This window comes from Alligator mississippiensis, chromosome 6 (assembly GCF_030867095.1).
Source record: "Alligator mississippiensis isolate rAllMis1 chromosome 6, rAllMis1, whole genome shotgun sequence".
NCBI lineage: Eukaryota > Metazoa > Chordata > Crocodylia > Alligatoridae > Alligator > Alligator mississippiensis.
Genome location: NC_081829.1, coordinates 23,781,577 through 23,806,123, shown reverse-complemented (window position 1 = coordinate 23,806,123; position 24,547 = coordinate 23,781,577). Strand labels below are relative to the sequence as shown.

General features: G+C 45.1%; 1 protein-coding gene across 1 annotated transcript in view; it reads left to right on the top strand.

Moving 5' to 3' along the window:
- TUBGCP2 (tubulin gamma complex component 2) overlaps nt 1-23,830 on the top strand; it is a 52,493-nt gene extending 28,663 nt beyond the window's left edge. The window contains exons 9-18 of the mRNA XM_006258443.4: nt 382-527; nt 1,025-1,205; nt 7,369-7,549; nt 9,098-9,270; nt 13,397-13,525; nt 13,844-13,964; nt 16,187-16,330; nt 20,110-20,238; nt 22,733-22,896; nt 23,411-23,830. Of these exons, the coding sequence (XP_006258505.2) occupies nt 382-527; nt 1,025-1,205; nt 7,369-7,549; nt 9,098-9,270; nt 13,397-13,525; nt 13,844-13,964; nt 16,187-16,330; nt 20,110-20,238; nt 22,733-22,896; nt 23,411-23,525 (1,483 nt within the window). The 3' untranslated portion in view covers nt 23,526-23,830. The remainder of the gene's footprint in view (nt 1-381; nt 528-1,024; nt 1,206-7,368; nt 7,550-9,097; nt 9,271-13,396; nt 13,526-13,843; nt 13,965-16,186; nt 16,331-20,109; nt 20,239-22,732; nt 22,897-23,410) is intronic.
- Nucleotides 23,831-24,547: the final 717 nt, after the last annotated feature.

Sequence of the window (24,547 nt, the reverse complement as noted above, 5' to 3'; positions counted from 1 at the left end):
TGGGGGAAAGGGAGCAGGGGAAGGGGGGGCAAGGTTGTTTAGAGATCAATGAATATGCTTTCTTTGTAGTGAGAAAGTACATTAAGATAAATCCTAACCTTTTCGTTAATGCCATGAGCTGAATTGAACGTGACCCTTGTTGATCCTTCTAAAATTCTGTAGTTACAGCTGAAGAAAACAGGCGAGCACAAAGGCTCACCATTGCTGCCATTTCTGCTTCCATGACTACAGATTAATTGGGATCCTGTTTGAAATGCTTTTCAAACTGTCAGCTTGAAGTCTTACGGGTTCCCATTTCTGATAGATTGTTACCACTTTAATGTCAAATAAAACAAGGAGACTATTTGTAGTCTTATATCTAAATATGTGCTTTAATCTTAGTGAGTTCATGGTGGAAGAACATGAGCTGCAGAAGGAGAAGATCCAAGAGGATTATAATGACAAGTATTGGGATCAGAGATATACCGTTGTTCAGCAACAGATTCCATCATTCCTACAGAAAATGGCTGACAAAATCCTTAGTACAGGTATGTTACTATGACTTTGAATTTACAAATAGACATAGGATGTACATTGTCTAACACTATAAAGGCAATTGGTCAGCGATTTTACATTACTTTAACATTTGTTTTCATGGTTGTATTAAACTGTGCTACCATTTTAGTATGTTTGAGTTGCAGCAGTACAATAATGAAAGGCAGTTGTAGGTGTAATCATGAAAACTTCAGTTTCATATAATCGGCAGTTATGTTTTGGGTCTGTAATCTGGAGGTTGTAAGTGCCTGTGGAAATTATTCGCGTTTTTATTATTTGGAGATTGCAGTATGCGAAGACATACTCCTTCAAGAGTAGGAAGATGGGCTTATGTTTAGGATGCAGAACTTAAGACTCCTAAATCATTCAGCCATTTTGAAGATTTTACCCTTTCACTTGAAAATTTTGGCCTAAATATTTGGAGAGGCAACAAAGATGTCATTAATACTGGATAAAATAAATGGTGACTGCAACTTCCTTTTGCTTTTAGGAAAATATTTAAATGTTGTTCGAGAATGTGGTCGTGATGTTACCTGCCCTGTGGCTAAAGAGGTCATCTATACCTTGAAAGAGCGAGCATATGTGGAACAAATAGAAAAAGCTTATAATTATGCAAGCAAAGTTCTTCTGGATTTCCTAATGGAGGAGAAGGAGCTTGTGGCTCACTTGAGGTTTGATTTATTTTCCTATATTTCATAGACACTAGGGCTGGAAGGGACCTTGGAAGATCATCGAGTCCAGCCCCCTGCCCAAGGAACAGGAAGTCAGCTGGGGTCATAGGATTCCAGCAAGATAAGCATCCAAATTTCTCTTGAAAGTGTTCATTGTAGGTGCTTGAACCACCTCTGATGGCAGGCTATTCTAGACCTCGGGGGCTCGGACAGTAAAGAAATTCTTCCTTATGTCCAGCCTGAAATGGTCTTGCAGTTGTTTATAACCATTCAACCTCGTCATCCCTTGGGACGCTCTGGTGAACAAACGTTCCCCCAGATACTGGTGGTCACCCTGATAAACTTACAGGTGGCCATCAGATCACCCCTGAGCCTGCGCTTTCAGGCTGAAGTGTCCCATAGCTCTCAGCCTGTCATCGTAAGGTTTGTTTTCCTGACATTTGATCATGCACGTGGCTCTTCTGGACTCTCTCAAGCTTCTCCGCATCCTTTTTGAATTGTGGTGCCCAAAACTGGACGCAGTACTCCAGCTGCAGCCTCACCAAGGCTGAGTACAAGGGGAGAATGACATCCTGGGATTTGCTTGAGAAGCACGTATGGATGCAAGCTAATGTTTTGGTCGCTTTAGTGGCTGCAGCATCGCATTGAAGACTCATGTTCATCTTGTGGTCAATGATGACCCCCAAGTCTCTTTCTTCCATAGTGCTAGCCAGCGTAGCACTGCCAAGCCTATAAGGATGCTGCAGGTTTTTCCTCCCAAGGTGGAGAACCTTATATTTTTCAGTGTTAAACACCATCAGGTTCTCATCCGCCCATTTGCTGAGCCTGTTCAGGTCAGCCTGGATCACCCTCCTGTCTTCAGGTGTGGATGCTTTGCCCCATAGTTTGGTGTCATTGGCGAACTTGGCCAGTCCGCTTCTGACTCCAATGTCCACATAATTAAGATGTTGAACAGTATGGGTCCAAGGACATCGCTTTGGGGGACCCCACTGGTCACAGGGCACCATGGCGATTGACTTCTGTCCACCACCACCCTCTGGTTCCGACCACGGAGCCAATTTCCCAGCCAGCGAATAATGGTGGACCCAAGGCCACAGTTGGCCAGTTTCGCCACGAGGTGATCATAGGGTACCAGACTGAAGGCTTTTTTGAAGTTAAGATATAAGATGTCAATCTCTTTTCCCTTGTCCAGGTGATAGGTGACCTGGTCATAAAAGGAAATGAGATTGGTCAAGCAAGACCTACCTGCAACAAACCTGTGCTGGCTATCCCTCAGGATGTTTGTGTTGGCCAGTCCATTAAGGATGGCCTCTTTAATAAACTTTTCTAAGACTTTCCCCAGGATACAGGTCAGGCTGATGGGCCTGTAGTTTGCCAGATCCACTTTCCTCCCTTTCTTGAAGATAGGCACCACATTAGCCTTCTTCCAGTCTTCGAGCACTACACCAGAGCACCAGGAGTTCTCAAAGATCCATGCCAGGGTCTGGGCTATGATGCTCACTAGCTCCTTGAGTACCCTGGGGTGTAGACTGTCAGGGCCAGCTGACTTGAAGGTATCCAGCCTCTTAAGGTGTTTCTTCATGAGGTCAGCATTGATGGAGGGCAGGGGATTTCCCTCACCCGGACCTCCCTGTTCCGTAGTGGGCATGGGTGTCCCATGGGACTAATGAAAGACTGACGCAAAGTACCCATTTAATATGTTGGCTTTTTCCTGGGTGTCAGTTGTCCCTTCTGGTTTAGCAGAGGTCCAATGTTGCCCTTGCTCTTCCTCCGGCTCCCCACATATCTGAAAAAGGACTTTTTATTGTCCTTGATACACGAAGCTAGTTGGAGTTCAGTTGCAGCCTTGGCTTTCCTGGTTTGCTCCCTGCAGGACCGAACCAGCACAGAATATTCCTCCTTGGAGGTGAATCCCGTCCTCCATCCTTTGTAGGCCTTTCTTTTTAGCCTCAGGAGGTCTGTTAGATCCCTGGAGAGCCAGGGGGGCTGCTGTGCCCTTTTGCTGCCTTTCCTCCGAGATGGAATAGAATTAGCTTGTGCATTGAGGATCGTTCCCTTGAGGAGCAGCCACTCATCCTGAACTCCCCACCCCCTGGGTTCGTGGTGCCTTAGGGCCTCACTGACAAGCCTCCTGAGCTTGTAGAAGTCAGCTTTCCTGAAGTCAAGGACTTCCGTGTTGCTGACTGACTTGCCAGCTTTACAGCTTTATGGTGAAGGTGATCAGCTCATGGTCGCTGTCACTCAGCTTCCCATCGATCACTAGGTCACTGATTAGGTTATCCCCAGTTGCCAGTATCAAGTCGAGCAGCACTTTACGTCTTGTTGGCCTGTAACATATGTATATTAAATATAAATATTCTAATAATGAAGCACTGTTCTTCTCATTTTCAGGTTTTTTTTCAGGGTTTGCAACCTCTAACACAAGTTGTACTCACGTTTTTTCTTTACTATTTGGTGAGATCACATTTTCAGACTAGACTACTGTAATTCACTCTGTGTAGGACTAAGTGGAACCACCATGAGAAACCCAAAGATCTCCTTCACGTAGAAGTCCACACACGTTCTTTCTTATAGACATCTCTCATGCCCTGTGCTTGACCCAGAGACTTTCTGCCTTAACGATATCCCTACAGCATGCCCTAATCCTTCTTCTCCCTTGTGTCTCTCTGCCGCAGATATAAAAGGGTGGTGCACACTTCCTGCTCAGTTTTTCTCAGCTGCTTGCTTAGTTGGAGTTTCATGTGTCTTTCTGGTTTTAGCCTCAAGTAGCACTCATCTTCTATCCACCCCTTCTTTTTTGAGCTTTCCTAGAACCTTTCCATCCTGGGAATGTGTACAAGGTTCCCCTTTTACCTTAGGGAGCCCAAAGACTCCATTGTGTCTTAAGACCTTTTTACTGGCTCCAGCTACCCCTCTCCCCTTCCTTTCTGCCAGAGGTGATGCCAATCTGTGGCCTCCTTGACATGTTTAGTGGTCTTTCTCCCTCTTACCTTGGGACAGACTAACTTTCTTCTATGAAAAATGGGGTCATAGACCAAGTCAAGACTAATAAGTGTCTCTTATTTTGCATCTGGGTGGGGTGGCTCAGCTGAGGTTCTTTCTAGATTTCTTTCATGATAATATAATTGTGCATGCATATATAATTCCTGCATTTCTGATCCTGCAAGTCTGTCTCAAGGTAAGACAGGACTGGGCTTAAGCATTACTAACAGCCCCGTACTATAGCCCTGAGTCAAGTTTTGCATCAAGGTCTTCTATCTCTATTGGTAAGAGATCCTGTGGTGTTGCCTTTGGTCTTAACCCTGTTAACACAGAGAAGAGGGAGCATTCTCCATCCAGAGCTCCGCCCCCTCCATTTCACAGCCTGGATTCTAGATGGGTCTCTTGGGTAGAATGAGGATTTTCAGCCCAAGTCAGGGACATTCTTATCCACAACAGAAAGGTCTTTAGCAGGCATACCTACCTAGTGAAGTGGACCTGGGTTTCATTCTAGTGCAGGCCAAGTCTACCGTGCCAGGTCTACTAGACCAGTAGTTCTCAATCTTTTGATAGTTGAGGGACCCCTTGATAACTCTTGGAATTTAGTGACATCTCATTTAAAAGCTAAATTATTTTTTACAGTGCTTACCTTGCAAGAGGCAAGGATTTCTTCGAGTGATATTTTCTATTGGACCAGCTATGTGGTTGGGATAAAGTTAGACACACTCTTGAAGGCAGGACACTCTTTGTCAGGTCTCTGATCACAGTGCTTACCTTCTCGTACTCCATTGCATCCTTAAAAGGATCTCACAGGGTGGGAGGGAGGGCAACAGTGGGCAGGACATGGCTGGCAGGGAGGAGTACATGGTGATCTGTATTGGCAGGAGCTGCTCTGCAGAGTAAATTGGGGAGCTTGGGAGTGGGTCCTTAAACCTCTGAAGGAGGCAACTGTCCCTGCATCCTTGCAGTGGGTGGAAGGGGGGTGACTGGCCACTGGAGGCACAGAGGCTGGTGCCAGGTGAGTATGGCGGGGGCAGGATCCTGCCATGCTCCACTCTTTCTGCTGTCCTCCCCATTCCCTGCCCCTGGTCTGTACCCGAGGGAGCAAGCAGAGCCCCTGCATCTACCGCTGTTCCTCTGGGGACTTGAATGCCAGTGACCAGAGCCACCATTCTCCCCCTCCCCCAGCCCCTTTCACCAGCTCCAAGAGCAGGGAAAAGAGCTCATCTGAGACAGCATGGCTCCACATGTGTACACCTGCCTGCCCACAGCTGAACATACCACTCAGAGTGTGGGAGCAATTGGTGTAGTGGCTGCTGGGGGACAAGGGGCTGTGCTTTTTGGCTCAGTTCATTCCCATTCTTCCCCCTACCAACTTTCATGGGGCTGGTGGGAGGGGCCACACAGACTGAAGAAGCCAGGGGTGTTGGTTGTCCATGGGATACTGGAGTGGGTGTTGGGTACTTGACGTATGGAGGAGCCAGTGCTTACCTCCTCACACAGGGGCTGGGAGCCACAGCACCCTTCAAAAGATCTCGCAGTACCCCAGTGTGTTGCAGCAGTACAACTGAGAATCACAGTATTGGACTATTAATTGATCTTGAAGCATCAATCCTGATTAAGTTTTACCTGGCAGCTATCTTGGTTTTCTTCCCTTTAGTCTCAATGGTCAGCATTTTTTTTTCTCTCACTCAACAGACATTACATTTCTCAAGGGCTTCTCCAGAGGTCCTGCAAGTTAGGGACCCTGAAACTGAGGAGGGCACCATTTGAGCCCATGGAAACCTGTGAAAAATGGGCTCCCCGGTAGTGATTACACCGGCAAGAAGAATGGGTGAAATCCAAACTTTCTTAACAAATGCTGCTTTTATTTGATTGGATGTCCATGAGGACATGGTCAGAGTACCTGCCCAAAGTTGTTATTGATTTTCATTTGAGACAGCCGATAAGTTTGGCATTGTTCTACCAGAAACTCCGTTCCTCACGAACAGAAGGCAAAGACCTTATATCTATTACCTTCATATGACCAAGGTGTTTAGAAGATCTCTGGGTTTTGGGGGGGTTTTTTGTTTTGGGGGGTTTTGTTTGTTTGTTTGTTTGTTTGTTTTTTCTACCAGACTCCAGGCTACTGCCATAGCACACCTGCCTAATATCTCCATAAATGATAGCTGGATGGCAGGTATCTGGAGCGCCGTCTATACCTGCACAAAGCATTATGTTGTCATGGAGTTATAAAGAGCTGATGCTCTGATTGGCAGAGCAGTCCTGAAATTACTGGTTGCTTAAAGGAGCTCTAAGATCCTCACCCATAATTGTAGGCACTGCTTTGGAGTCTCCCACGACTGAGAATGTGTAGGTGGACAATTTCTGAAAGGAGAAAGCCATTTACTACGCCTGGAGTCCACTTGATGTAGACTCCACATACATGTTTGAATTCTGTGCTTCTTCACCTCTTCCTTATAGGATTCTATGGCTGAGGGAAACTACTGAGGAGCAGGAAGTGTGCACCACCCTTTATCCCTTCAGCACAGGGGCATGAGGAGAGCCAGAGCTAAAATATGTTCTACAGATACTTCATGGGTGGGAAAAAAATCTGTGGTCAAAGCATGGTACATGTGACACGCCACCAATTAAAAATTAGGTACATGTATAATGTACCTCAAAACTCCAGCTACTGGAAACCAACTACATTTTGATGCATAACACTGTAGGTCAAGTTATTTGACAAAAGCTAAATGTAAGCATTTATGGTTTTTCTGAATTCCACTAGCTCATTTACTTTCAATTCAGTGTTTTACTCCTAACTGATTATACTTAGCCTGGCTGTCTTTTGTTGTCTAGGATAGCTGTGCTGCACCTTCAATCAGTAATGGAGTATCTATTTTTTTTAAATAAATCTCATCATGCAAACAGATCTTGAATATGATAATGGGGAGAAAACACAGTTCTTTGCCTCAGAACGGTGTTTATTGCAACTGAATGATGTCTAAGTAAGCTAATGATTCTGGCTGCATGTCATGTAGAAGAGCACAGTGAATGAAGCCTGCATGTTTACTGGGAGTTGATTGCTCTTACTTTTCTTCTCCCCCACCCCCATCCTTTTTTTCTAGATTTAATATTACAGAAATTAACTTAACCTATTTAATAAACGTGTATTCTTCTTTATTTCTATGTTGTTGAGCAGGTCTATAAAGCACTACTTCCTAATGGACCAGGGAGATTTCTTTGTGCATTTCATGGATCTCACTGAAGAAGAACTTAAAAAGCCTGTAGATGATATTATACCTACTAGATTAGAAGCTTTGCTTGAATTAGCACTGAGAATGAGCACTGCCAACACAGACCCTTTTAAAGATGATTTAAAGGTGAGAAGCAGGGTAGCTTTGCACCATTATAGACTAATTAAATCAATTATATATACATATATCATGATCTTTTGAGAGCTTGGCTGACTTCATCAGATGCTGTGAAAAGACATGCACAGAGCAGCTTATCAAATAGTCACTTGAATACAAAAACATGCAAGGGAGAGGGGAGTACTAGGAAAGGCAAACAAGTTCATTTTAAAGGTGAGAGTCAATATAAGCAGAAAATAATCTGCAGTTGAGGTATCTCAAATTTTAGAAAACTGCATATATCTTCAAGAGCAAAACAAAGAATTCTAGAACACAGAGATGACAGCCCCAAAACATATTTTCCAAGACAAACTATTTTCTACTGAGATTAAAGATGTACAGTAATGGTGGAAGAGTCATGAAAATGGTATCCATCTGGGAGCTCCGGTCATCCAGGAACTTGGGTATAGCCATCCTCATCAAGCCATTTTGCTGGTTGCTGTATAAACATAGCAGTCCTACAAAATGGGTATTTCTGGATGTGTTCATAACTCTTTTAAGCCCACAGTTGAAAGCAGTATGACAGAATGTTTTAACTAAAAGCAAGGGCGACTGGTGTCTCCTGAGTCAGGAGCCAGTCAGCAAATGCAGGGGTCGTGGCTGATCTCACCAACCATGAGGGGAGGGGGGGCATCCCTGAGCAGCGGATTGCACCGACCTGGAAGCGTGAGCAGGACATCCAGAAGTGCCAGCGGCACTTCTCCGGGTGCCCCCGCTCCCCAGCCAGTGCTCCCACATGTCCCCCTGGCTGTCGCCTAAGTGGGGAGTGTTGACTGTCAGGGGGTGCACCAGCGCTCTCAGGAGGTGCACGTGCACCTCCTATGCATCGCCACTGACTAAGAGTTGGTTTCTGAATTTCAGTAGTATCTGTCTCTTAATTGATGATAATCAAGTTAATTATCCAAAGGTTGACCAGAAATGGGGCCCTGCTGTGCAGGCCACAGCAGAAACAGAGTAGCAGATGGTCCTTGCCCTGAAAAGCTCATAATGCAAATAAACCAGATAAACACAGGTTTGGGGAAAAGATGGAATACTACACAAGCAGAATCAGTGGCATGATGGGGGAAAAAAACCTTGGACATCATGGAACTAACATTCACTTATCATTTTGTTAAAAAAATGTTGGCGTGAATGCCTTGAGAACCTCTCAAACATGCTTTTTTCATGTTTAGATGTCTGTAGTAGTGGATTCAATGAGAGAGAGATCTTTACCGCCTTTTTTTAAAGCCCTTTTAAAGAGGCCAGTAGTTAATCTCTCTACAGAACATGAAAGTGACCCTTTTCTGTCTGCTCACTCAGACAAAGTCACTAGAACTGATGAGGATTAGCATCTGTATACTGGATACTGTACTAGATATTCATTGTTATTTGGGGCATTTATTTCTGTCAGGTCTTCAAATCCATAATAATTTGGGTATGGTATGCTTGGGCCAGCCCTGTCATATATGTCTGCAGCTAATCAGTGCTAGAAAATGCACTGTATTACAGTATCATTTTTCTGTTCTTTTTGCTTTACAGATTGACCTTATGCCCCATGACCTCATTACACAGCTCTTGCGAGTTCTGGCTATTGAAACTAAACAAGAAAAGTCTATTATCAATGCAGATCCCACAGAGCTCACTCTTAGTGGTCTGGAAGCTTTCTCTTTTGATTATATTGTCAAATGGCCTCTATCCCTCATTATAAACAGGTAAAGTATTAGTACTTGAAAGAAAAGGCTTAGCAACTTTTGCAAAGAATTTACAATGGTAGAGACCAACAGAACATCTGAATGCCCTGAATGTTAGTTACTGACATGCAGGGGTGGGAGGAGCGCAGTACTGAGATCCTCTAGGTGTATTTGTTCTGCTCCTTAAATGCTCATACTAAACTTCAGTGTGGACTGTTGCCCAATTGGAAGTTAAATTACCATAATATCTGATGCACACTTAGAATTTCAAGCTTCTGTTCTAAGTTGTATAAAAATGTATAACATAGCTAGCTGTTAGTGTTGAAGTGATAGTTATACCCATGATAGTCCAGGAAATGATGCGAGACAAGAATTTTTGTGTTTGACATCTTTTATTGGACAAACTGCATGGTGTAAGGAGACTTAGAGAAGTTTTGTGGTATCACAGTACCTTTCTTTGAGTCTCTCGGAGAGAAGCAGATATGGCCAAGCTAAGTATCAGGTAGAACAAAAGCTTGTGTAAAACTCCAAATGAATTATACATGTTGTCCCAGAACGTGCTATACCTCATCCAGTGCACAAAATGCCCTTATTGAAACTGTGGGTGAAACCAGACAAATTGTACACCAGAATGAATGATCACTAAGAAAGATAAAGGACAGAGACACCAGAGCACAGGTTAGAGAACATTTTTTTTCACAGAAAAATCACTCCCTGTATGACCTCACTGTTCTTGTTCTCAAAGGAAATTTATAAAATGCCTTCACAAGATAGTCCTGTGAACAAAAATTCATTAGCCTATTGGACACTAAGAACTATGGGTAATGATTTTGATCTGTTGTAATTTACTGGATGCTGGCTAATCTCTGCGCTTTGCAAGTGATAATGACCGTCCTGTATGATCTTGTTCATCAAGTTTTTATTTGGTGTCTCTTGTCTTTTGGCTACTTGATAATTTCTCTTGTATCCTGTTTTTATTCCCATGTGGAGTTTTATACAAGTTTGTGTTCCATCTGCTCTGTTCTGCTGTCTGCTCCTCTCCCAGAGACTTGAAGAAGGGTACTGTAATATCTGAAAGCTCATCTGAATCTATCCCAACCATACAGTTGGTCCAATAAAATATATCACCCACAAAAAAATATTTTCTGTAACCTAGCTGGAACATTAATAACATCTTCCTTTGCTTTAAGCTTGTCTAAGCTTTTTCAGTCTATCAGTCATCTAGTTGATACTTACTTAAAACAGCTTGAAGCATTTGCCTTTCAAGCTGAAATACTCTAGATCAGGTCTCTCCTACATGAATGCCACTTCTGGTTTGAAAGTCTGAGCAAATGAAACACCTTTTTTTGAATAAGAAAAACATTCTTTTCCTAGTATTAAACTGGAGGAGAACAGTTTGAAGAAGGATGTTCAAGTATCCTGGTAGAAACTGTTTTTTTCATTCTGTCAAGTTTGAAAATTGCACTTGTTCACAGCAGTCTATCCCAGGTCTTCATCAGCAAATGTTAGCAATCCTGCACATGACAGGATAAACAGATGGGATTGCTGCTCTTTCAGCATCAGGGAATTAGATGAGGTTACCCACTTAACAGTGATCCATTGTTAAATGACTGTTAGTTTTTTTTCCCCTTTACTCTGACCCTTGCCTCTTTAGAAATAAGTTTGTATAAAACATTTTATTCTCCTAAGCTTGATTTCTTTAACTATCGGTTATCCCTCAACTTACTTTTAGAAAGGAGACTAGATCCATGCTCCCAGGGTATATAGCATTGGACACTAGGGGTGCTTATACACAAGCATAAAGGCTACTCCAACACACAGTGCGTTGGAGCAGACTTGATTAATCAAGCCTGCTGGAGTATAGCCATTATCACATTCCAGCAGCTTCTTGTGTCTCATGTATCAGCGTTCCTGTGCTTAAAAATGGTGGTGGGGATGCTTGAACTAAAGCTTGTTGAATGAGCTTTAGTTCAAGGACCCCTGCCGCCATTCAGATGTGGGGATGCTGATACACAAGGTGGGATGGCGCTTTTAATTAGAGCGGCGCTCAGAACCGCTCTAAAGCACCGCTCCCCACCCACCCCCGGAGCATGTGTAAAAGTGCCCTAGAATGCTGGATGATGATAAATTCAACAGACTGAATCTTGGGGAAAAGCACTTTCTTAGAAAATGACAGCACTGATTTCTCACCTGTCTTTTTACATTGTGGGAGAGGAAATGGACTAGCTTGTTTTAACTAGAGGGTTGTACTTACGAAGCAGATATTCCATGAATTTGCCCCACTTCTCTGTATCTCTGCTCTGTAGAGTTTAAAAATTTAAAGCCATACAGAAAGAGCCATGCCTGGTCAGTGGTGCACAATATTCAGTATCTGAAAGTATAAATAACTACCACGCATCTTCAGTGCATTAACTGCAGGCAAAGAAATGGGCACTGTGTCAAAAGCCATGTCTTGGTCATAGTTCTTCCTCTTTCAATCTTGGCAAATCGTTCAGGCATAAATATTAATTTTTAGGATTGTGTTTTCTAGGATGTCTAGTATGGTCTCCAACCAGGAGTGAATATGATTTTTGAAAACTGTTTGAAAAGCGTGTGGCCATTCGTAGTGGGGTGGAATTGGAGAAAAGGGTGCAGGAAAGCAGTTTCCCAGCTAGTACAGTTCCAGTTGCAGTGTGTTTTCTGTTTGTCACATATATCAATTGTTTTAGTGGTGAGATGTGCATCTTTGGTATGACATAGTACAGAGGTGGGCAATTGTTTGGGCCCAAGGGCTGCATGAGGAGTTTTGATGAGCTGTGGCCAGTTGGGTCACCTGCCCCTCCCCCATGTCCAGCAACTTGCCAAAACTCCCTATGGGGCTTTGGTAGGTGCGGAACAGTGTTTGGAGCAGGATGTGTGATCTGCTCTTTGCATGCCCTGCCCTGTGCCAGGGGGAGGTGGCAGGGGTGTGTGGAGGGGATGTGGAGGCTGTCTGGGAGGCAGGGGGCATGTGCAGCACAGCTTGCCTGGTCGACAGCTGCCCCTGCAACGCTCCACATGGGATCAAGCCCCAACCAGGGCAACCCGCTCTGTGCTCCCGCCCATACCTGCCAGCCCCAGCCCTAGCCCCAGTGTGCAGCTTCTGGTGGGGCTGTTGCCAGCGCGGCTGCAGCCTGCTAGGCTCACATTGTTACTGAAGGCAAGGGGAGCACAGCAGCACTCGGCTGTCTGCAGCCGCACCAAGAACAGCTCTACCAGAAGCTGTGTGCTGGCTGGGGCCTGGGCTGGCAGGGCTGTTCTGCTCTACTTGTCTCCAGCTGCGGCTGCTGCTCCTCCTTCTGCCTTGCCCCTGCTTCAGTGTTCTGGTCACCAAGATGGAAGCTTCAGCTGGAGCTCTGGCTCTAGGCCGCCTTCCACCTGCTCTGCTTACCTGCAAGTGGCTTGTTATCGTGCTGAATGGGCAGAGCTGGTGGAAGGCAGCTGAGAGCTAGAGCCAGAGCTCAAGCTGCCCAGCTAAAGCCTCCCCTCCCCCTGCTCCGTCCCCCAAACTTGGAGCTGCATAGCAGCCACTGCAGCTGGAGGCAAGGGGAGCAGGACAGCCCTGCCAGCCAAGGCCCTAGCCAGTGTGCAGCTTCCAGAATAGCCCCACTACAGCTGCAGGTAAGGGGATGATATAGCCAGTGCACAGCTTCTGGTGGGACTGTTCCCAATGCAGCTGCAGCCTACTGGGTGCTGCTATACTCCCTCACCTCCAGCAGCCACTCCTGCTCCTGCTGTGCCGCTTCAGGCAGGTGGGCAGGCAGGCAGGAAGCTTTAGCCTGGCAGCTTCTGCTGGGGGAGAGGGAAACAGGGGAGCATCTGACTGGCCGCAGCTACACTGGGAACAGCGCACCAGAAGCTGGCTGGAGCCTAGGCCAGCAGGAGCGTGGGCACCCCGGTGGGAGGGGGTGGGGCTTGGCCCCATTTGGAGCACTAGAGGGGCAGATGCAGGCTGGCCTGTGGGCTGTATTTTGCCCACCCCTGACATAGCAGATGCCTTCGTTTTTCTTTTCCTTGCTTTAGCAGTTTTGTGTTGGATGTCATTTGACACTCACCACAGTGTAGTTTTTGTTTACTAATTAGAAGATAGTTTGATCTGTACTACTTCTTTCTTTTTTTTTCTTTTCAGAAAAGCTTTAACACGGTACCAGATGCTTTTCAGACATATGTTTTATTGTAAACACGTGGAAAGACAACTGTGCAATGTTTGGATCAGCAATAAGACTGCTAAACAATACTCATTGCATTCAGCTAAATGGTATGGCCTTTTCCCTCCAGCAGAACAGCTGGCAAGTTGGTTGTTGTTCCTGATTACATGCTTTAAATGTTCCTTGGTCTGACTTTTAACCAAATTATTTTATGTTTCTGACAGGCTTGAGAACATGCTGCAGTTTGAAGCAGCATTTTGATATCTGATAAAAGGCCTTCTGATTAGTTCAGTTGATTTCTTGGTTTTCTTTAATGTTAATTTGGTGCTAACACAGTACCATATTGATAAATCCTAAAGATTAGGCTTCTAGGCATCCAGCTAACTGTTGCCACGTCTCAGCTGGCTTACTTGTTACTTTTCGTTCAGGTTTGCTGGTGCTTTCACACTGCGACAACGGATGTTGAATTTTGTACAGAATATCCAATATTACATGATGTTTGAAGTGATGGAGCCGACGTGGCATATCCTTGAGAAAAACCTGAAGTCGGTGAGTTTCCAGATTTGGCTTAGAGCAGGAGTCCCAAGTAACTGAACTAACATATTTCACCTTTTAGTTTGAGGGGAAAAAAGTGATTTCAGTTACTGCAGGTGAATATTAAATGTTAACTGTTCTAGAGGAGCTTGCCACACTTTATTTTTTGACCGGGGAAGAGGTAAGATGAATTTTAAAAAATGACTCCTCCAGTGAGCTACCCTATTTTCATTATCAGTGCTGAACATGTTAACTCAACCTCAGATGTATGTAAACAGCATTGTTTCATGTAGATACACTCTAAGTGATGTTGCTTTTACCACATTGGAACACTGATGACTTCTCTACATCATTAGGTAGTGTGTAAGTAGTGGCTGGATTCAACGTGCCAAGAAAACAATCAGGAAGGAAAAATGGAGGAAACTCCTGCATGATGGAAAGAGTTCTGGAGTGTTGGGATACAAGGATGTACTCATGAGCCCCTGAGTCTGTCACTTGCCTTGCTTTCTGATAAGGGCAACAACTAATGATCTCTCCAGAATCCGTAAGCCTCTTTCTGAGTCCAGAGGACCGAACTCTTGGGTCAGGGAGACTGTGATATATTGCTGTTACTTATTTAGCTTGGATATCAGGAAAAACTTCTTCGCTGTTAAAACAATGAGGCAGTGGAATAGACTGCTTAGGGAAGTTGTTGATTTTCCCATCACTTGAGATGCTCAAGAAGAGGTTGGACAGCCACTGGTTAGGGATTATCTGAGCATAGCTATGCCTGTGTTCCACTGTGGGTGTTTCCTATGCTTCTGGGCTTTGCTGGTTGCTATGTGGGGCTGGGAGGGATATGTCAGGGTATTTTTTAAGACTTCCTTCGGCTGGGGATTTTGAATCAAGTATGCCAGTGCTCCTGCTGAGACTTCAGGATGGCAGTTCCTGGCTAGAGGGTCTTGCTTTTCCACTTGGGGTCAAAATGATTGCCATATTTGGGGTCAGGAAGAAATTTTACCCCATGGTCAGGGTGGTACTGACTGGGGATGTTCACCTTCCTCTGTAGGTGGGACATGGCCCTCTTCCTAAAATCTCTTGAGCATCTATTAAGAATTTTTACAGCAGCAGGATGTTGATTGCCATTGTCCCGTATTTTACCTGTGATAGGTTAGGGTGTTGTGTTTTGGGTTCTAGTAGGGTTGACTGTATAGTTTTGCCAAACAGTTGGACAGTGGATTTGTACAGGATGGTTTGGATAGGAATAATCCTGCCTCAGGCAAGGGGTTGGACTAGACGACCTGTGGAGGTCCCTTCCAGCTCTACTTTTCTATGATTCTATGATCACTTATGAAATAAAATCATCCCAGTCTTTAATTCTCTACCAGAGTCTTTTGATACACTTCTGCAGTCTGGGAATGTCAAGCTCACATGAGGTCCTGGGCCACATCCAGACTGTGAGACTCTTTGCAGGCTGGATCCTGCCCAGTGCATGGGAGAGGCTGCTGTGGCCATATCAGCAAAGAGTCCAGCAATAGCAGCAGCAGATCAGGAGGTGGCAAGGGGGTCTAGCAGCAGGAATCCAGGTTTAAGGGTGTGGGTCTAAGATTGGCTGCAGTGATGAGCCTTATTGATCTGTCTACAACCATGGCCAGCATGGCCAAAGAGTCCTGCATTCTGGAGAGCTCATGTTCCCCAACTTCCAGTGGCTGGCTGGACTGCAAGGTCAGTTTTGCTATGAATTTGTACCTCTAACTTTTAGAAATGTGAGAAAAGGACAGTCCTTTCACTGTGATGTAGTGCTTTATGCCAATCTTTCTTTTTTAAAACTCATTCTTATGAGACTCTCCTTAGAGAAAAGGCACCCTCTTTGTGAAAGGAATATCAGAACTGACCTTTCCATCTTCTCAGAAAAATGGGTTTATCCCTATTCTGTACTAGCTGTAGGAAAGGTGGTGCTGTTGGTCCCCTATTATAGTTGACAATGGGCAGCAGATGCCCCGAGTGTATTTACTGTAATAGTCTTACTCCTCCCATGGCTTGTTTTGGGTTCTCAGTCTTTGTTCATCCCACATCAGTGTGTGCTTAAGATGACATGAATTATATGTAAAGCACTGTAAGCTTCTTAATGTCTTGGTGCAATTTTAATTTCTTTTGTCCATTAATTTGACTGACCAGTGATATTTTAAATCTCTAAAAGTGGGTGAGAAGGAACTGGTTGGTATGTAGCTTACTGTTGTTGTGTTTCTCTGTAACAGGCATCCAATATTGATGATGTCTTGAGCCATCACACAAGCTTCCTGGATAACTGCCTAAAGGACTGCATGCTAACAAATCCTGAGCTGCTGAAGATCTTCTCCAAGCTGATGTCCGTCTGTGTCATGTTCACAAACTGTATGCAAGTAAGCAGCTTCCCTGCATTCACCTGGCTGCTGATAGTTGTTTAGTGTGCCACTCCTTTCTTAGAGTGCAAATCTTTTGACTCATTCCTCTTTTTGCCTGCTGAAACGCTTTGCCTCTTTGAACAGGAAGAGGCACTCTAACTGAAGTGTTGAGATTTCAAACATCTTCCTCACTTACGTCCTATATTTTGAATTTATGGGGAACAGTTGCTGTTCCTCCAGCATGTGGGCACTGAGCATTATTTAATGATCAATTTTAAGATGGTTCTTGCTGCTGCACCCACATCACCTCAGTGTGCAGAGTTTATCACCTGGAGGTTTATCACCAGTTTATCACCCTGGCTCCCCAGGGAACCACGTGACTAGAGCCACCCGGTGCATGAGACAGGGAAGGGTAGGGTGCACTTCAGTCTCCGGCTCTAGTAAGAGACTCACAGGTGGAAGCCCATTGCACCCCCATGAGCTCAGGGACCCCCAGAACCCCCCAAGTGGACCCCAGGACCCCCGATGAGCTCTGGCCTACCTGGAGGTAAGCAGGGGCCTGCAGTGGGAGGGATGCAGCCCAGCTGCAGGGGAGCTGAGGAGGGTCCTCCTAACCAGGATCAAGAGCTCGACCAGGAATTCGTCAAAGAACTGGCTGAGGCTGCAGGCTCCCAGTGCATGGTTGTCATGGGAGATTTCAACTACCCAGACATCTCATGGGAAGAGCAGTCAGCCAAATCTGAACGGTCGTAAAGCTTCCTCACGTGCTTGGATGAGTTCTGTCTGACTCAAGAAGTCTATAGACCAATGAGAGGCAAAGCGCTGCTCAACCTGGTACTGGCAACGGGGGATGATTTAATCAGCAACCTAATGATCGAAGGGAAGCTGGGAGACAGTGACCATGCGCTGATCACCTTCACCATCCACTGTAAAGCTGGCAAGTCAGTCAGCAATGCAGAAGTCCTCGACTTCAGAAAAGCTGACTTGGACAAGCTCAAGAGGCTTGGCGAGGCCCTAGGGGACCATGACCCGAAGGGGAGGGGAGGTCAGGAAGAGTGGTTGCTCCTCAAGGGAGCGATCCTGGAAGCACAAGCAATGTCTATCCCATCTCGGAGGAAAGGCAGCAAAAGGGCACACAGCAGTTCCCTTGGCTCTGCAGTTAACTTGTGGACCTCCTGTGTCTAAAAAGAAAGACCTATAAAGGATGGAAGACTGAATCCACCTCAAAGGAGGAGTATTCTGCACTGGTCTGGACCTGTAGGGAGCAAACCAGGAAAGCCACAACTGTGACTGAACTTCAACTGGCTACACATATCAAAGACAATAAAAAGTCCTTTTTTTAGATATGTGGGGAGCTGGAGGAAAAACAAGGGTAACATTGGACCCCTGCTAAACCATATGGGACAACTGACAGCCAGGAAAAAGCCAGCCTGCTTAATGAGTATTTTGTATTGATTTTTCACCAGCCCAAGGGATGGCCAGCGTGGGGGAGAATTGTTACCCTTCATCAATGTAGACCATGTGAAGGAACACCTTGAGAGGCTGGACACCTTCAAGTCAGATGGCCTTGACAGCTTACACCCCAGGGTACTTAAGGAGCTGGCAGGCATCATAGCTTGGCCACTGGTACGGATCTTTGAGAACTCGTGGCACTCAGGTGAAGTACCCAAAGATTGGAAGAAGGCCAGTGTGGTGCCTATCTTCAAGAAAGGGAGGCAAGTAGATCCGGGAAACTACAGGCCCATCAGCCTGACTTCCATCCCAGGGAAGAGCTTGGAAAAAATTATCAAAGAGACCATTCTTGACAAACTGGCTGATGGCAACATCCTGAGGGATAGCACGGGTTTGTTGTGAGTAGGTCTTGTCTGACCAATCTCATCTCCTTCTATGACTAGGTGACATATCACTGGGACAAGGGAGAAGAGATTGACATCATATATCTTGATTTTTAAAAAAGCCTTTGATCTGGTGTCCCATGATCTCCTCATGGAAAAATTGGCCAACTGTGGCCTCGGCTACATCGCAGTCTGATGGCTATGGAATTGGCTCTGAGACTGGACCCAGAGAGTGGTAGTTGACAGAAGTAAATCATTGTGGTGTGCCATGACCGGTGGGGTCCCCTAAGGCTCCATCCTTGGGCCTATACTTTTTAACATCTTTATTAATGATGTGGACATTGGTATCAAAAGTGGACTGGCCAGGTTTGCCTATGACACCAAACTTTGGGGTAAAGCATCCACACCTGAGGACAGGACGGTGATCCAGGCCAACCTAGACAGGCTCAGAAAATGGGTGGACATAAACCTGATGTCGTTCAACACCAAAAAATGCAAGGTACTCCACCTTGGAAAAAAACCTCTGCAGCATACTTATAGGCTGGGCAGTGCTACTCTTGCTAGCACCATGGCTGAAAGGGACTTTGGGGGTCAGGATTGACCACAAGATGAATATGAGCCACCAATGCGATGTTGCAGCTGGTAAAGCAAGCAAAACTCTGACTTACATCCATAGATGCTTCTTAAGCAGATCCCAGGATGTCATCCTCCCACTGTACTCGGCCTTGGTGAGGCCACAGCTGGAATACTGCATCCAATTCTAGGCTCCACAATTTAAAAAGGATGTGGAGAAGCTTGAGACAGTCCAGAGGAAAGCCACGTGCATGATCAGAGGGCAGGAGAACAGGCCTTATGATGAGACGCTGAGAGCCATGGGACTCTTAAGCCTGGAAAAGCGCAGGCTTAGGGGTGACTTAGTGGCTGCCTATATGTACATAAGGGGTATGCATCAGAATCTGGGGGAACGTCTGTTCACCAGAGCGCCCCAAGGGATGACAAGGTCAAATGGTCAAATACTCCTCCAAGACCGTTTCAGGCTGGACACAAGGAAGAACTTCTTTACTGTCCGAGCCCCCAAGGCCTGGAACAGATGGCTTCCAGAGATGCTGCAAGCACCTACTCTGGGCTCCTTTAAGAGACATTTGGACGTTTTTCTTGCTAGGACCCTTTGACCCCAGCTGACTTCCTGCCCCTGAGGCAGGGGGCTGGACTCAATCTTTGGAGGTTCCTTCCAGCCCTACTGTCTATGAAATCGGAACTCTCATTTCATTTTATTTGTAGTGGTTGAAAGGTTCATCAAATTAAAAGCACCTTTACTCAGGCCTCTTACAAACCTCACAGGCCTGGGTTTCATATTGATTTCTCCTGTTCCTGTGAGCAGCTTCACTGCCTCTTGTTACCATTCTGTACCATAGCTGATTTGGCTCAGAGATGATTAAATCATGAAGTTTTTAGGAAGGGGTTGTCTCTCTATCCCTTCAACGTCTTCTCAAAATATGGATGGAGTTTAGTACAGATAGGCACATAGCATGTGTTGGGTTGTGTATTATGCAGGCTCTTCAGGCATCTCTGCCCTTGTATCAGTTGTAAAATCTGTACCCTGTGCCATTCAGTTGCCCTCTTCCTCCTAAGTTCTACCAGTGCACTTCAGTTCTGACCAGCAGCTATTCTTAAACTTCCAGTCTTGGGCCCCCTGTGCAACTCTACTACTAACTTTCAATCCTGACCTGTTAAAACTGGAGTTCCTTGGAAAATGCTAGTCTGTATGAGCAATACAGCTTTCTCTGGTGCTTAAACATGGATCAGTATCTGTGTACTTGCCTGCCGAGAGGCTTTTTTGAACCGTTGTCCTCTATGGCTTGCCTGAATGGGAAGCTAATTTTTATGCTTCTTGGTGAGTGTAGAGATGTGGTGTTAACTTTATTGATATTTTCCTGTCTTTCCAATTCTGCTTTTTTCCAGAGGTTCACCCAGAGCATGAAACTGGATAATGAGATGGAGCGGCTCACCTTGGAGCACGGCACAATGCTGGGCCCACCAACAGACCAGGAGCGTGCCGAGGAGTCTGCAAAGAAGAGGCTGACTAATAAAGTAAGACACCAACTTTTCAGAACAGGACTGCATATATTCTTAATTGTTTCTGTCTGCCTTCTGGACCATGCTTGTGGATTCAGTGTTGGGGGGGGTGCAACTTTTCTGCTATATTGAGAGAGCCGTAGGACAAAAAAAAAAGATTGCTTGTTGTTCCTCTTGGGAAATGTGGTGGGGGGGAGTGGAGATGAGGGGACTATGTGCTCCCAAAACTAACAAAATGGGCTCTTTTAACCATGAACTCAGAAGCTTTGGTAAATATTTAAAACATCAAGCAGAATGCAATTTCACACTGATAGAGGGTCCCAAAGTCTTATACCTCAATAAATCCAAACAAAAAGTGCTCAGTTTTCAAGTGAAATAATATAATTTCTAACTGTCAGTATGGCAGACTCAGCCTATCAGTCAAACCTGTGACATAGTCAAGTCAGGCAGATTGACACCTTTTAAGCTTTCAGCAGCAATGAAGCGTCTCCTTTGTCCTGAGGACTTTAGAGGAAGTTGAGCAGAATCCAGCTCCGTCTTAATCTGTCAGTCAGCCCAAATTTAAGAAAAAAACAAACAACTAGACACTTATTTAGTCACTAAAGTCAGCAGAATCGCCGTTCAGTACCTCCATGGAGCAATTGTGTTGGAAAATTGAGGTTTATGTCTTAAACAAGGAAACTGTTTTCTTTAGGAGCTGGAAGCTTGGGACCACATGGAGCAGGAGTGGGATTCCTCTCCTCAGTTTCATTCCTCAATCCCTGCTGCGAGGTCAACAGCTATTTGTTTAACCCTGTCCTAGGTGCTGCTGAATTAAGGCTCTTACCATGTCAGTTTGTACAGCTAGACTGCATCTGTTACAGGATTAACTCTGTAGCTGTTGTAGTACAAGTGTCTCCCACAGGGGTTAGGGAGTGATGCTGATGAGAGGACTCTGCTTCTGCTCTGCATGGCTGGAGCCTGCAGTCCCTGCACAGTGGTAAGTAGAACTGCCTGTTTTCCAACCCTCCAACACCCCCTTTTTCTCTGTTTTAGGAAGAAAAAAAAATGGACATGTGGTACGCACATAAATATGGTGGTTCTGAGCTGTACTGTCTTGCTGCACTATGGGCATGTGTGTGGGTGTTCAGTGTGGCTTGGGTCTCAGGTTCTTTCCCATTTGCAATGTAGCATCTTGACTGTGGACTCTGAGCTTCTTTCTAGCCTGTCTATTTTAGAGCTGGGACACTTGTGCTTTATCCATATTTCCTCTGCCAAATAACTCCTCACACAAGCCGTCTAGCTAACAGCCTTTCAGTCTCCTGCCAGACTGAAACACCACTCTTGCAAACAGGCGCTAGGTGGCACTCCAGAGCAATATAATCTAAACCAGTGGTTCACTGCTATTTTAGGTTCAGGGCACCCCTCCAGAAGTGTTTTGTTGTTTTATGTGTGTGTGTTTTAATTTGACAGTGTCCTGGTTGAGAACCACTGTTGTGCTGTCTTAGCTTATCTTGGTGGTTCTCAGCCAGGTTCCTCTTGTCACCACAGCCAGGTGGAATTGCACCATGTGCCATATCCAGAACCAAAGCGAGAAGGGCTGTGGCAGATATACCTACTCTTGCTGCAGCCTTTTCTGGTCTGACCCTGTACACTCCTCCTGGAAACAGGAACACAGGCCGATGAAACTACCCCCTGCACCTGTTTCTTGGAGGAGCATGCAGGGTTGGACTGGGAAGGGCTGTGGTGAAGCAGGCAGGAGAATCTGCTTCTAGGGTGATCAGATAACCCTAATGTAGGCAGAAGCACTTACTCCTGCCTCAGGTCAAGTTCTTCATGAGGCGCACATGGCAGTTTCAACTGGTTGCAGTGGAGGTGGCAATGCTGAGGTACCCAAGTTGGGAACGCCAATCTAAATATTCCAATAACTTAGACCATAGTAGCAGGATACTCCTGGCCTATGCTCATTGCATGTTGGCCCCTAGTACTCAATGACAAGCCACCAGCAGGATGTATCTGATGGTAGTGCCTGTGCTCAAATAGCAGAAATTAGTTCCCGAAGGCTATCACCTGGCGTTGATAAATGCTCTTTGTTTTAATGCACTTTATTATTGAGAAGGGAGATGTTGTCAGGCATTCTCTGGAGACAAAAGAACATGGCTTCAGCAGGTCTAACTGACGCTCTGGGGTTGTGTCCAAAGATGGCCAAGCAAAATTATTACAGTTACCCCTTGGGCCTTGTGTCTGCTCCATGCTAATACCCATTCTCAGAAATATGTTGTATGAGTGGTATCTTGCACATCTGCAGGGAGCCTATAGCAAGTCATAACTGCTTATCCTGTTGTATGATAATACATGAGAAAATGTATTTCAGGGGCAGAAGAGTTTTGAAATGTTATGGCAGTTTTTTGCATTAGAAACAATAGGTTGAAAAAAGGAAGGGAATAGTTACTGATCCAAAGTACTGTGCATCCAAGTACTAGGTAAAACTGAGGAGGCTCCCTAATTTTGTTTGGCTTCCATTTGATAGCTCTTAGCAGAACATGCGGATACGCTCCATTTGACATCTGGCTTCGAGGCAACTATCAGCAAATTTGACAGCAATTTCTCAACACATCTCTTAGACCTTCTGGACAAGCTGAGTGTTTATAGCACCAATGACTGTGAACACAGTATGCTGAATATAATCTACAGGTGAGATCACTGTAGCTAGGAAAGTGTCGCATTGCCTGAAATGCAGTGAAAAGTACTGGAATGCTTTACTTTTGCCTTTTTGAGGCATTCTAGAAGCTCATTGTGCAGCCACACTGGTCTCTCATCGTTCTTCCTATGATTCCCTCATGTTGGAACAGTTTCTTGTTGGACTGCCAATACTGTGCTCTTCAGAAGCTTCCTCCTGGGTGCCTTTATTTTTTGTAATTTTTTTTTTTTTTTTAAATTGGCAAACTAATTTTTTTTAGAAATTCTAGTCAATATGCCTCCCAGAACTATAATTGACTTCTGTTAAGACTTTAATGGATATGGCTGTTGTGAACCATAAAGAATGGTAACTGGTTTTAATCACAAGCTTCTCCAGCTTACATATCTTGATTCCTCTGGAATTCTGGGAACTTTTGATCTGTGGAGCTTGTTAACAGTTCCCCTTCTGTTTTCACACATCTTGGAAAAACTGGAATAGGAAAACTGACTACTGTTTGCTTTCCCTCAGGTTGGACTTCAATGGGTTCTACACTGAGCGCCTGGAGCATATGTCTGCAGAAAGGAGTCAGAAAGCAGCTCCTCCAGCTCTTCTGCTTCCTAAGGCTGTTGTGCCTGCCCAGTAAATCGCTTTGCCTGTTGCATGTTGCAGATGCTTCACTTTTCACATAAGCAGAGTAAAATAAATTTAGCAAGTTTAATATCTTTTAACTAACAATTTAATCTCCATGCATGCTATAAAACAGTAGGTATCTAAGAGTGAAGTCATTTCACTTTCTGACATGTGAGTATGTAAAGGATTTTGTCCCTTCTGAGATAGTTTTGTTAACATTTTTTTAAACAGATATTAAAACTGTGTGTGCATGTGTACATTTGTTGCATGTGATATAAAGAAATAAAGGTCAGAATTATTTGGTCTCTATTACCAGAATTTAAAGTTCAGCTTAGTCATTTTACTGACTGAAACTTGGTCACTTCATGGAGTTTTGCTACTTTGTGGTTCTGTATTTGAAGATTTTATGACAGGCCATTGACTTAGTGCCTGATCAGAAGGCCATTTTCTCAGTGTCTGGCTGAAGCTGGAGCAGGGATGCAAGGCGTGTGTCTGAGGCAGAACCCCAAAAGCAACGAGTAGCACTTCTAGATTGGGAGGAGTGACCTGGAGTAAGAGGAGTGATCACATCAGCCCTCCTTGTCACTCTTTAGATCTGTATACAGGCAACCCTTGCTATTTGCAAGGGATATGTACCCGTGATCCCCCGCAAATGGCAAAATCCATGAGTAGGGCACTGTGTTCATGAATGCAGTGCCCCCGGTGGCTGGAGGGGTGGGGGTGGCATGGTTCTTGTGGTGGGGGCATGGCAGCAGCAAGTGCGAAGCTCCCGAGGAGCTCCAGTAAGTATTTAAAGTGCATTTAAAATGCGTGTTTGGCATTTGCAAATAGTTGAAACTGCTAATGCTGAACCCATGAATACCGAGGATTTCCTGTATTGTGAGTTCTATTCAAACAGTGGGTATTGTCTTTAAAATTGCCCTGCCCTTTATGTCCTTGCTTTACAGCATGCACGGTGAGTATGAGCTGTATGCATGTCCTCTCATGCGTAGGAACTCCACCTCAACTTGTGGCATTTCCTACTCCATTTTGTTT